Raw genomic sequence first — 14,634 nt, forward strand, 5'->3', positions numbered from 1 at the left:
CTCCAAATACGGTGATAATGTTTCGCCGTAACCTCCTTCCTAGCTTTAAGTAGAGTGGGGATGACCTCCCCGGGAATACCTTTCCGAGCTAGGATTTGGTGCTCAACTTCCACGCCGTCAAACGCAGCCGCGGTAAGTCCGTAAACATGCAGGGCCCCTGCAGTAACAGGTCCTCTCTTAGAGGAAGCGGCCAAGGATCTTCTACAAGCAATTCCTGAAGATCCGGATACCAGGCCCTCCGTGGCCAATCTGGAACGACGAGTATTGCCTGAACCCTTGTTCGTCTTACGATCCTCAGCACCTTTGGAATGAGAGGAAACGGAGGGAACACATACACCGACTGAAACACCCACGGAGTTACCAGGGCGTCCACTGCACTGGCTTTGGGGTCCCTTGACCTGGAACAATACCTCGGAAGCTTCTTGTTGAAGCGAGACGCCATCATGTCTATCAGAGGAATTCCCCAATGCCTTGTCACTTCTGTAAATACCTCTTGATGAAGAGCCCACTCTCCCGGATGGAGATCGTGTCTGCTGAGGAAGTCTGCTTCCCAGTTGTCCACGCCCGGGAGGAAGACCGCTGACAGAGCGCTCACGTGCTGTTCCGCCCAGCGAAGGATTCTTGTGGCCTCCGCCATTGCCGCCCTGCTCCTTGTTCCGCCTTGGCGGTTTACGTACGCCACCGCTGTTATGTTGTCCGACTGGATCAGGACAGGGAGACCCTGAAGAAGGTTCTTCGCTTGCAGCAGGCCGTTCTAAATGGCTCTTAACTCGAGAACATTTATGTGGAGACAAGATTCCTAGCTTGACCATTTTCCATGGAAATTTCTTCCCTGCGTGACTGCGTCCCAGCCTCGGAGACTTGCATCTGTTGTCAGCATGACCCAGTCCTGGATTCCGAATCGGCGTCCCTCTAGAAGGTGAGAGCCTTGCAGCCACCACAGGAGAGAAATCCTGGCCCTGGAAGATAGACATATTTTCCGGTGCATGTGCAGGTGAGACCCGGACCATTTGTTCAGCAGATCCCACTGAAACACCCGGGCATGAAACCTGCCAAACGGAATGGCTTTGTAAGCTGCAACCATCTTCCCTAGCACCCGAGTGCATTGATGAATCGACACACTTGTCGGCCTCAGAAGCTCCCTGACCATGGACTGGATTTCCAGAGCTTTGTCCTCCGGAAGAAACACTCTCTGTAGTTCCGTGTCTAGGATCATGCCCAGGAAGGGAAGCCGAGTGGACGGGATCAACTGAGACTTTGGCAAATTTAGAATCCAACCGTGATGTCGCAGAACCGACAGGGAGAGATCCACATTTCTTAACAACTGTTCCTTGGTCCTCGCCTTTATCAGGAGATCGTCCAAGTACGGGATAATTGTGACCCCTTGCTTGCGAAGGAGAACTATCATTTCCGCCATTACCTTGGTGAAAACTCTCGGGCCGTGGAATTGGTAATGACAATTCTGTACCACAAACCTCAAGAAAGCTTGATGAGGAGGGTATATCGGGACGTGCAAGTAAGCATCCTTTATTCCGACTGACGCCATAAAATCCCCCCCTTCGAGGCTGGAGATCACAGCTCGAAGAGACTCCATCTTGAACTTGAAAATTTTCAAGTATGGATTGAGGGATTTCAGGTTCAGAATCGGTCTGACCGAGCCGTCCGGCTTTGGCATGACAAAGAGGCTCGAATAGAACCCTTCCCCCCGTTGGGACGGGGGAAACGGCACAACGACCCTCTGTTGACACTACTTTTGTATCGCAGCATTTACCACTTCTCTTTCGGGAAGAGAAACTGGCAAGGCTGACACGAAAAAGCGGCGCGCGCGGGGGGGGGGGGGGGGGCATCTCCTGAAACTCCAGTTTGTACCCTTGGGACACTATGTCTAAGACCCAAGGATCCAGGGGCGATTGAAACCAGACCTGACTGAAGAATCGGAGACGGCCCCCCACCGGTACGGACTCCCGCAGGGGAGCCCCAGCGTCATGCGGTGGACTTGGTAGAGACGGGGGAGGACTTTTGGTCCTGGGTGCCTGACACTGCAGGCAACTTCTTTCCCCTTCCTCTACCCTTTGAAGCGAGGAAGGATGAGCCCTTTCCTCTCTTGTATTTATTAGTCCGAAAGGACTGCATCTGCTGATGGGGTGCCTTTTTCTGTTGTGTGGGAACATAAGGAAGAAAAGATGACTTACCCGCAGTAGCGGTAGACACCAGGTCAGCCAGTCCGTCACCAAACAAGACACTACCTTTAAAAGTGAGTGCTTCCATATTCTTCTTGGAGTCGGCATCAGCATTCCATTGATGAATCCACAGCGCCCTCCTGGCTGAGACCGCCATGGCATTGGCCCTTGATCCCAAGAGGCCAATATCCCTCGCCGCATCCTTTTGGTAATCTGCAGCGTCCTTGATATAACCAAGAGTCAAAAGAATGTTATCCTTATCAAGGGTATCCATATCAGAAGCCAAATTATCAGCCCACTTAGCAATAGCACTACTCACCCATACCGACGCCACAGCAGGTCTGAGCAATGCACCAGTATTAACGAAAATGGACTTCAATGTCGTTTCCAGCTTGTGATCCGCTGGGTCCTTGAGAGCAGCCGTGTCCGGAGACGGAAGCGCCACCTTCTTGGACAATCGGGATAGAGCCTTGTCCACATTGGGAGACGACTCCCATTTTTCCCTGTCGTCAGGGGGGAAAGGATATGCCATCAAAACTCTCTTGGGAATCTGCCACCTTTTGTCAGGCAACTCCCAAGCCTTTTCACAAAGCGCATTCATTTCATGAGAGGGGGGAAATTTTACCTCAGGCCTTTTCCCTTTAAATAAGCAAACCCTTGTGTCCGGATCCGCAGGTTCGTCAGAGATATGTAAAACATCTTTTATAGCCACAATCATATACTGAATACTCTTAACGACCGTTGGGTGTAAAGTAGCCTCATTGAAATCGACATCGGAATCAGAGTCCGTGTCGGTATCTGTATCTACCATCTGGTTAAATGGACGTTTTTGTGACCCCGAGGGGGTCTGTACATGAGCCAAAGCATCCTCCATGGATTTTCTCCATGTTTGTGTCTGAGAATCAGATTTATCCAGCCTCTTAGACAATAAAGCCACATTTGCATTTAGTGTACACAACATAGTCCCCCAATCAGCAGTCGGCTGTGCCGACAGTGCCATTCCCAATTCCTTTTCTGCGCCCCCCGTAACTTCCTATGGGGAGGAATACTCAGCCTCAGACATGCCGACACGTAGTACCGACACACCCACACTCAGACTGGCCAAAACAAGGGGACAGACCCACAGGGAAGCCCGGAGAGAGAAACACAGAGGGAGAATGCCAGCTCACACCCCAGCGCCCATATACCACAAAGCGTTAATATATGAAAGTTACGCTGCTTGATAAGAAAAAAGCACCAAATTGTCTGTGTCCCCCCCCCCCCCCCCTCCCGTTTTGCTCCCCTTTACTTGTGAGGAGCTTGGAGGTCCGGGCCAGCGTCTCTGCAGCGGCTGTGGAGAGAAGAAAATGGCGCTGGTGAGCTGTGTGGCTAAGCCCCGCCCCTTCTCGGCGCGCTGTAGTTCCGCTAAAATTCAAATTTTTTATACTGGCGGGGGTATTATATACGGTGCCCGGGCACCGAGTATGCCTTTAGCCAGTGTATATGACCCCAGTAACTGCTGCCCAGGGTGCTCCCCCCCAGCGCCCTGCACCCTGTGAGTGCCGTTGGTAAAGCGTGTGGGAGCATGGAGCGCAGCGCTACCGCTGTGCTGTACCGTTACTGAAGTCTTCTGCCGTCTGATGTATTCTGTTCTTCACATACTCACCCGGCTTCTTTCTTCTGGCTTCTGTGAGGGGGGTGACGGTGCGGCTCCGGGAACAATCAGCTAGGCGAACCAAGTGATCGAACCCTCTGGAGCTAATGGTGTCCAGTAGCCTAAGAAGCAGAGCCCTTAACTAAGAAGAAGTAGGTCTGACTTCTCTCCCCTCAGTCCCTCAATGCAGGGAGCCTGTAGCCAGCAGGTCTCCCTGAAAATAAAAAACCTAACAAAAGTCTTTTTCCAGAGAAACTCAGTAGAGCTCCCCTAGTGTGAGTCCAGTCACTCCTGGGCACAAAGTCTAACTGAGGTCTGGGGGAGAGGCATAGAGGGAGGAGCCAGTTCACATCCAGTCAAAGTCTTTTTAGTGTGCCCAAGCTCCTGCGGATCCCATCTATACCCCATGGTCCTTTTGGAGTCCCCAGCATCCTCTTGGACGTAAGAGAAATTATTAGGGGAGATGTACTAAGCCTGAAAAGTGATAAATATCACTGTGACAAAGCACCAGCCAATCGGCTCCTAACTGCCATGTCACAGGCTGTGTTTGAAAAATGACAGTTAGGAGCCGATTGGCTGGTGCTTTATCACAGTGATATTTATCACTTTTCAAGCTTAGTACATCTGGCCCTATATGTATTAATTTTTTTCACGGCACACCTAGGCTAAAAGTTTCTTATTGAGAAATTCAGAAAAAAATATTCAATTAAGTAAATTGTGTTTATATGTCATCCTTAAGGTGTGTACACACGGTGAGATAAATCTGTACGATTTTGACTATATAGTCACAATCAAAAGGAAAGATAGTGCACATCTCATTCTATTAGGCAACTTGCAATATCGATTCGATCCCGATGCGCAGTCCCCCGGGCATAGCAAGGATCTCACGGTGTGTACACACCTTTAGGTTCAGTGATGTGGTGAGGGACAAGATTCACTTCTATTTGTCCACATATTTTATAATTGGTAGCCACCAGCACTGGTTTTGTCTATTACACTGACCATAAATAATTGAACTGGTCCAGGCCACCAACCCAGAGCACCCCTGCATGTATAATGTAACAAAAGTATGCTAGATTTCAGTGCGCTGCCCACAGCCGCTATTCGGGTATCACTAACGAGGTTCCTCCACCCTCAAATCACACCAACATTCACAAACATATAGGATACCACTGAGTCAGCGCTGTATGGAGGTCAAGATCGATCGTATTCTTATAATCTCTTTCTCTTAGTCCAACAGACTGAAAAAGAAAAGAGAAATGTGGAACATAGTGCAGTACCTTAAGGTTAAAAGGTTTTAATCACACAAGTTACACCACACAAAACATTAAAACATCCTGGATAACACCACTTGTCATCAATACAATAGACAGCCTATGCTGTTGGGCATTCTTTGGTGGACTCAATCCGACATAGATACAGGTAGTGGGTAATTACCAGAAAAAGGTAGAAACTGGCAAAATACAGTTCCACAGGCGTGCCGACGTCAGGCCTTTCCAGCTGCAGCAGGAGAGTTCTCTGATGTCAATTCAGCCCTCTTAGTCTGGCATTGATGGAACCACGTCCTCCTCTGGTCAGTTAAGTCCACTGGGGCACCCACGCGTTCCGACCCTGCCTGGGTCTTTCTCAATGTCAGCTCCCTCTGTGAATCAGATTCAAATTATTAAGGCCTGACGTCGGCACGCCTGTGGAACTGTATTTTGCCAGTTTCTACCTTTTTCTGGTAATTACCCACTACCTGTATCTATGTCGGATTGAGTCCACAAAAGAATGCCCAACAGCATAGGCTGTCTATTGTATTGATGACAAGTGGTGTTATCCAGGATGTTTTAATGTTTTGTGTGGTGTAACTTGTGTGATTAAAACCTTTTAACCTTAAGGTACTGCACTATGTTCCACATTTCTCTTTCCTTTTTCGGTCTGTTGGACTAAGAGAAAGAGATTATAAGAATACAATCGATCTTGACCTCCATACAGCGCTGACTCAGTGGTATCCTATATGTTTGTGAATGTCACCCCTGCATGTACCCTGAGGCACCCCAGGGTGCCATGGCACACTGTTTGAGAACCACTGGACTAAAGTGTTGTCTGGCTGTCAACTGCATCATTTGAATGAAATTCTGGCTGCTGTTTCACCAGACTCCGCCATGCCCTTTTAATGTACCAATATATTCTATACTGCACCCAATATATACTCACTGAGTAGTCGGGCCACCCCTTTTTGTCACTTTTGGACAAATGAGGGCACCCCATACAACATGTAAGTACTGATGGAGGGCACAATTTACTATTCTGGGTCTGATTCAAAGTCACATGCAAAGTGGGCAGATTGCGTACTTGAAAATAAATGAGGTATTTTCCTGTATTCAGAGACATTCCCATCTCTGTGTCCACACTTCCCCTGTACATCCGCTTGGGAAAGTAGCCAGCTTCATTATCAGCGCACGTTTTCTCCAGACCAATGCTTAGTGCAGGGAAATCAGCCTGATCTCTGCGTACGCTTACCCATGAATAGCCCACAACACACCTATGTGCAAACATCCCTGTGCCATCCAGTTATGCCCAATTAGCCGCAAGCGGCGCTGTAGCTCAGTTACGCACTATGGGGGTAATTCAGATCTGATCGCAACAGTAAATTTGTTAGCAGTTGGGCAAAACCATGTGCACTGCAGGTGGGGCAGATATAACGTGCAGAGAGAGTTAAGGTGGACTGGGTACACACTCAGAGCCGGCCATAGCTACAGGCAAACTAGGCAATTGCCTAGGGCATTTGATATGCCCAGGGGCATCAGCAGCTTCTGCTGATTAAAATGATATGCAGCATGCCTATATTCTGTGTGTAACATTTCATATGCAGATACAGCCACAGTCTCACACAGTATAAAGGCATGCTGTATATCATTTTAATCAGCAGAAGTTGCTTGTGCATCCTAGCCACATAACAATGCAAATAAGATGCATTTTCATTAAAAAATGTGCCCGACGTTAGCACTGAGGCAAGATTTATGAGGACACATCTGTATCCAAGCAGAGGCAGAGGTCACAGTGTTAGTGGAAGTGTGAGTGCTGTGTGCATGTGAGTGGGTTGGTTGTGCAGTAGTGTTCGGAATATGTGTAAGGAGCATTATGTGTGTCATGTAAAAATGCATTAATGTGCAACATATGTATAAGGGGCACTATGTGTCATTATGTGTATAAGGGCATTAATAATGTGTGGCATACAGTATGTGTAACAGGGTACTACTGTATTTGTCATTATGTGTATAGGGGCACTAACAATGTGCAGCAAATGTGGAGGGGGCACTATGTGTGTCATTATGTGTATTAGGGCATTAATAATGTGCGGCATATGTGTAAGGGACATTCTGTGTAAAAGGGCATTAATAAAGGTTGTCATAATGTGTAAGCACATTATGTTTAGAAGGACATTAATAATGTGTCTCATATGTGTTAGGGGCATTACTGTGTGGAATTATGTGTTTAAGGTGCTCTTCTATGTGGTGTTGCGTATAGAAAGGGTACTACTGTGTCGTCTAATGTGAATAAAGAGCAATAGGGTGTAGTGTAATGTGAATAAGGAGCAATTCAGTGTGATGTAATGTGAATAAGGGGCTTTACTGTGAGGAGTAACGTTTATAAGGTAAAGTGATACTACTGTGGGATGTAATATTAATTATGGAAACTATCGCATGATCAAATGTGAATAAAGTGCAGTACTGTGTGGCGTATTTGGAATTGGGGTTACTATTGTGTGGCCATGCCCCTTGCCAGCAAAAACACACCCCTTTTTGGGCTGTGCGCCAAATGTGCGAACTGTTCCTATTTAAAATATAGGGGGTACAAACACCAAAATAAGGACTGTTATGGCTGAGGGGTGATGGTTCTGGGAAAGAAGTGCAAGGTCAGAGGCGGAACCAGGGGTGGTGCTAGGGGGCACCAGCCAAAATCTTGCCTAGGGCATCATATCGGTTAGGGCCGGCTCTGTACACACTAATAGATATATCTGCAGATCAATTGATCTGCAGATATATCTATGGACAGATCGGGCAGTGTGTTCAGCATACACACTGCCCGATCCGTCGGGGACTGACGTCATGAACTGGGCGGGCGTGTGCACACGCCCGCCCAGTTCAGCTGTCAATCACCGCCGGCCACAGCAGCATGTGTACGGGCGGTCGGCCGACCGCCCCGTACACACACACAGCAACGCGCCAATATATCTGTAGATATATTGGCCGTCGGCTGTGCTGCGCGGCCGACGCGATACGTCTGTGAACGACGGAGTTCACAGACGTATCAGCCGTACACACTGGCCGACGGTCCCGCAATATATCGGCCGTTCAAGAGAACAGCCGATATATCGACCAGTGTGTACGGGTCTTTAGATTTGTGTGGTTTACTTTGCTTCTGTGCAGGGTAAATACTGGCTGCTTTATTTTCACCCTGCAATTTGGATTTCAATTTGAACACACCCCACCCAAATCTAAAGGTGTGTACACACGGTAAGATATTTTCTTCCGATTCTGACTATATAGTCAGAATCGGAAGAAAATATAGTGCAGATCGCAAGGTGACAGTCACCTTGCGATCCCGATCCGATGCCGATGCGCGGCCCCGCGCGGTCGGCATCGGAAGAAAAAATAGGCTGTGCAGGCAAGTCAATCCTGACTATCTCTATAGAAGAGATAGTCAGGATTGAAATCGCACATAGCCAGCATCGCAAGCACAGTTATTATGTGCTTGCGATACTGGCTAAGTGCCGACCCGGCCCCCTGTCGCACGGTGAGAATCGGATAAGTCCGAATCTCACCGTGTGTATGCACCCTAACTCTCTCTGCACACGTTATATCTGCCCTCCCTGCAGTTCACATGGTTTTGCCCAACCGCTAACAAATTTGCTGCTGCGATCAGGTCTGAATTAGACCTTGAGTGCAATGTGCTACCACAGCATAGAAGACACAGGGGATCCTGAGGAACACAGCCATTCTGCCTGCAGTGTGCCAGGCATGGAGGTCAACGCTCAAAGGTCTATTGAAATTGCAACATAAAACTGAGATTTACAGTTATTTCTAAACTAAAATAAAAAGCTGGGAAAGAGCTACAGGAAGAAAGATAGACTATATATCATTACCTTGTTCCAGGACGGCCGCCACAGTTACAAAAGCCAGCTGAGCCACTTGGTCATGCATGTTGGATCCTAGAAGAAGGTGTAAAGTTGTATGTTCTGGTAGAATAAAAACAAAGATATTTGGATTATGAACTGTATGAGAAGCCAGGTTTGTACTGTGAGATGTGCTGAGGACTTTCTATTTTATATCTTCGGGTGCAGATGTTGGTGTATTGCAAATATACTGATAGCAGACTTCCTCTTTTCAGTGAATCAATGACTGATTTGCAAAGACTAAACACAATGATCCTTTATCTTTAAATAAATGTATCTGTACCACCTGCGAGTTGCAGCACAAGTACAGACGTGTTACAGGATCCAGCACGCGGGGCCAAATGAGGTTACAGGCAGACAAAATAAATTGCTAAGCATATCTGCATTATATGTCAACAAAATATGCAGAACCATCACATTGCACATCACATATACACATCACATTGCACATCACATATGCACATCACATATACGCATCACATCGCACATCACATATACGCATCACATCGCACATCACATATACGCATCACATTGCACATCACATATACGCATCACATCGCACCTCACATATATACGCATCACATCGCACATCACATATACGCATCACATCGCACATCACCTTTTGCAGCCTCCCATTTACACAATAGTAACAATATCCTAGCATTACTTATTACCTGTACCAGTTCTTTGTATAGTGCACACAAATTCTACAGCACTTTTCAGAGAGTATTTTAGTCATTTACATGAGTCCCTGTCCCAGTGGAGGTTACAATCCATACTATCACATAGTCACAAACACATTAGGAATATTCTCATGCAAACTCAGAGAAAATATTCCATACAAATAGTGCATTACAGGGAATCAAACCTAGGACTTTAGTGTTGTGACAAAGTAATGCTAACCACTACGCCAGCAGTGCTGCCATGCTAAACAGCATTACAATATATCAACTTACACCTTTATTACTCTACTCCCAAGGCTTAATGCCTTTTTTTTTTAGCCATCAGACAGTGCTTCAGACTGACTGTGATGGACTGTGACTCTGTCCAAAAATACTCCACACTCCTTTAGTGAAAGCCCATCACAATAAATGATCTGTTAATGTACATATATATGAGAAAAAACAATATGACCGGATACACCTCACTGCACCAAGAAATCACAGATTTCTTTGATCCCACTGAACCTGGCCTAATAGGGGATCCCCTCTTACCCTCAGTAAACACATGTTACTGACTCCACCCACTGTGCAGTAGGCAGGAAACATGCTGCCGACACCAGGCTCCTACTGTCGGCACCTGGCACCACCTATTTCTGTGTATGCATAGACAAGCTGTTGCTATACCTCCTTATTGGTGTCAGCTGATTCCAACAGGTCCCTCACCATGGACCAATCTGTGCATAGTAGCTGGCAGAGGGCAGAGCTTGGAGACACTGGGGTAATCCTAGAACAGCCAGAAAATAAAATAGCTTTTGGCGCAGTTCTATTGGTTGTAAGTGCAGTCACCTTAGAGGCGAGATGTTTATACATACATTAAAATATTCATCTTGGTGCGGGTTACCCCCCAGGCCTGGCGGGAGCTTTTTAGCCTAACCAGGATTGGAATCTTTAAATTGGTACCAGAAGCTGCTCTCCATCTCCCCAGTGTACTGCCAAAGCTACAGGCTCCCCCTTCTGCAACCCGCAGCAGCTCTTTAACCCCTACATCACCGCAATGGGGTGCTGGCACCCCCGAACTCCCAGCATGCAGCTACTAATAGCCCTGAAGCCCCAGGACAAAGTCCCGGCTGCAGCAGTTCTCTCTGCGTCCCTGTCATGCTGGGGTGCCGGAAGCCAAGCTCCTAGTCCTCAGCGGTCAGCACACAGCCCTGCAGCCCCTTGGCCATGTCCCAACTGCAGCAGCTCATTGCACAGTCCCCGTGGTGCAGCGCATAGGCGGTTAACATTTCAGCGTCACCGCGACCGCCAGAGAGTGTCCGGGGCCACGGCACATTAAAGCGGCCATTTTAGGCACGTGGATAAGGTCTCCGGCCACACACACATTAATAATATTTACATGCAATAAGCGAGAGTAGAGCAAATGGTTCATTGCCTACATTTTATTTCCCCCTCCTCTTGCCCTATATAAATAGGCATTGCATGTGGAAAGGCAAGGCTGCAGTATCTGTACGCACAGGAACATGCAGGTAATCAGTTATTACATGGGTGTTTGTGAGGATATAAATACGCTTTCCAGCATTAAACATACCTAAATGATGCAAAAACTATTTTATTTATATTATGCAAAGCTTATCAGCATCTCCCGAGCACACACTAGAATCCCATCTAGAGATGGTGTGGTTTCTATAGCAGGAACGACCCACCACCCTGTTTTGTTCATATGTTTGTAAATCCAGTCATAAGGACACAGAGACATGTGAGTTCACTACTGTGCTGTTTATTCCATCACCAACTCCAGACACACTGCACACTGGACCACCCACTTCCCAGCATCCCCCTGGTCCTAGGGACCATCACTGAAGATTCAGGCTTACACAGATTAATACGGGAGTGTCTACAAATATTAAGCATTCTAATACACTAACATCACATCCTCTTTTCTTTAAAGATAAGCCCTATACGCTTCAATGCAACAATTAACAACGTCATATTAAGAACATCATCTAACAGGTTTCAATGAGTCTCTCAGGTCTGCGTATTTCCCTTTTGGGTCTTTCATACACAGTCTGTGTTTTATCGACCATGTTGGACCTTTCTAGAATCGAGGTTTGTTCACCATTATCAGGATCATCATACATGTCAGATGAAGGGTATTCTTCAGTCATGTTGTCTTCATTATGGTTAGGTTGAGATCTTAAATCCACCCGATTTCTTCTTACTTCCGCTCCATGATCTGTACGTATAGTATAAGATCTTGGTGCTACTTGTGCTTGCACAATACCTTTCTGCACCCAAATACCTTTCTCGTGATCTCTGAGACGGACTTGGTCACCCAATTTTAGATCAGATAAGCTTTTTGTTCGTCTGTCATGGAACAGTTTCTGTTTCGCCTGTGTTACGCACACCAGTGCTAACAGGAGTATACCGGTGTATGAACAGAGAGGGAAGCGAAGCAAACGAACTCACAGACAGTATAACATAACATACACAGGAGGTGATGGAATAACTAATAAACACAAAGTGAACGGAGAAGCCCAAAGGCTCAGGAATTGGGTGTCTCCCTAGTGTCAGGAATGCTCAGATGGAATAGAGCGGACAATGAAGCGATGTGTAGTGATTTAACATGTGGAGCACCTGAAATTATGTTGCTAAGAGCAACAGAAAAAAACCCAAAGGGTTACCAACAGGTGTGGGAATAAACTCCTTGGTCAGAGATAGAAATATAGACACAAGGAGAGTATCCACAATCCTAACCCCCACTTGCAGGGCACAGGTTCAGCTTACTGCCACTAAACTGACACCTGGACGCCCTGCACAGTGAGGGAGGATTAAGCAAGCAGGTCTGAGAGTACAGCCGCAAACCTGCTGGGTTCACAGAATAGCAAAAGAACCCCAGCAGGTCAAACAACTGACTCCAGTCTTACTGCTAGGTCCGGATTGGCAGAATGAAGTACCGAATCCCAAGGCCTATTCGCAGTAAGCAACAAGTAAATACAAAGTCACACAGTACTAGCTAACTCTCTGGAACTGACTAACAAACAAAGATTCAGCAGCATTTGCCTAGCCTGAGAGGATGGTTTATATAGCAGGTGCTGTCCACGCCCCACTCAGACCTCACAGACTGTGAGCACAAAACCAGCGCCGGATTCCCTGCCGTGCACAGAGCCTGTAACCACTACACAGTAAAAACCCGGACCGGAGTATCAGCTGCGCTCAGGTTACTTCGCTAACACTTGCTTCCCGGTTGCCATGGCGACGTGGCAGCACAGAGCAGGAGATCCTAACAGTACCCCCCCTGATGAGGGGTCAAAGAACCCCTACCACCGGGTTTATCGGGGAACTGCGAGAAGAAAGAGCGTATCAGTCTGGGGGCATGAAGATCACAACTGCGCACCCACGACCGCTCCTCCGGGCCATACCCCTTCCAGTGCACCAAAAATGACAGCCGACCCCGAACCATCTTGGAGTCAAGAACCCTTTCAACCACAAACTCCCTCTGACCCCGTATCAGAAGAGGAGAAGGTCTTCCACTGGAAGAAGGATTACTAACCACCAGTTTTAAAAGGGAACAATTTAAATGTTTTATTTATACCCAATGAACCGGGCAGATCTAACTGAAATGCCACCGGATTGATAACCCTGGTGATCTTATAAGGGCCGATGAACCGGGGGCCAAGCTTATGAGATGGCTGTCTCAACTTCAAATTCTTGGTGGACAACCAGACGAAGTCTCCTAATTTGAAGCTGCAGGGTCTTCTCCGCTTATCAAAAACCCTTTTGGTCACTAATGACACAGACATAAGGGCTTTCTTCACTTTCCTCCAAATACCCCTAAGGACCGAAACAACAGAGGAACCACCAGACGTGGAATCCAGGGGGTCAAAAGAATTGGCCTTAGGATGATGCCCATACACACAAAGGAAGGGAGAGATCCCTGTAGCAGAGTGAGCCGCGTTGTTATAGGCAAACTCCGCCATGGACAGATGAGCAACCCAGTCCGTATGACACTTGGAGACATAACACCTGAGGAACTGCTCCAAGGACTGGTTCACCCTCTCAGTTTGCCCATTAGACTGTGGATGGTAGCCTGACGACAAGCTCACAGAAATCTGGAGATCAGAACAAAATGCCCTCCAGAATTTGGCCACAAACTGGGATCCACGGTCAGAGACCACATCAAGTGGCAACCCGTGGAGGCGCACAACATGCTGCATAAATAATTCAGACAGGCATCTGGCTGATGGCAACCCAACCAGTGGAACGAAATGCGCCATCTTCGAAAACCTGTCAACGACAACCCAAATGGCTGTCATCCCCGAGGATTTGGGCAAGTCCACCACAAAATCCATGGAAATGTGGGTCCATGGCTTAGACGGAATAGAGAGTGGATTTAATGGGCCGACAGGAACCCCTCTAGGAGTTTTATTTCGGGCACAAACGTCACATGCCCGAACCCACTGATCCACATCCCTAGCCACCGAGGGCCACCACACCGCCCTAGACAGCAACTCCCGAGTTCTGGCAATACCCGGATGCCCTGCCGACCTCTTGGCATGGAATTCCAGGAACACTCGCTGTCTTAACCTAGGAGGCACAAACAAGAGACCTACCGGAAGGTCTGGAGGAGCCTGCTCCTGTGCTCTAAGGACTAATGACAAGAGGTCCTGGGTAATGCCCACTTTAATACATGATGGGGACACAATGGGCAATGGCTCCTCGGTGGTCTCTTGAACTGGAGCAAAACTCCGCGAGAGCGCATCAGCCTTGATGTTTTTTGACCCAGGGCGATATGTTATCAAAAAATTAAAGCGAGCAAAAAACAAAGCCCATCGTGCCTGCCTGGCATTGAGCCGCTTCGCTGACTCTAAATATGCCAGATTCTTATGGTCGGTGAGAATTGAGACCACAAACTTAGCCCCCTCAAGCCAGTGTCTCCACTCCCCGAGTGCATCCTTTATAGCCAACAATTCCCGGTTACCCACATCATAATTCATCTCG

The 14,634-nt window shown here is 47.6% G+C and overlaps 1 protein-coding gene across 2 annotated transcripts in view; it reads right to left on the reverse strand.

Annotated features, from left to right (window-relative positions):
- The window catches only part of LOC134933392 (leukotriene C4 synthase-like), a 116,550-nt gene that overhangs the window by 71,668 nt on the left and 30,248 nt on the right, over nucleotides 1–14,634 (reverse strand). The window contains exon 2 of one of the 2 annotated variants that reach the window (XM_063928539.1): nucleotides 8,945–9,010. In XM_063928539.1, coding sequence (XP_063784609.1) covers nucleotides 8,945–9,002 — 58 coding nt within the window. In that variant the 5' untranslated portion in view covers nucleotides 9,003–9,010. Of the gene's footprint in view, nucleotides 1–8,944; nucleotides 9,038–14,634 lie in introns of both variants that reach the window. The other variant, XM_063928538.1, reaches the window with a different exon arrangement.

Source organism: Pseudophryne corroboree, chromosome 6 (assembly GCF_028390025.1).
Source record: "Pseudophryne corroboree isolate aPseCor3 chromosome 6, aPseCor3.hap2, whole genome shotgun sequence".
NCBI classification, from domain to species: Eukaryota; Metazoa; Chordata; class Amphibia; order Anura; family Myobatrachidae; genus Pseudophryne; species Pseudophryne corroboree.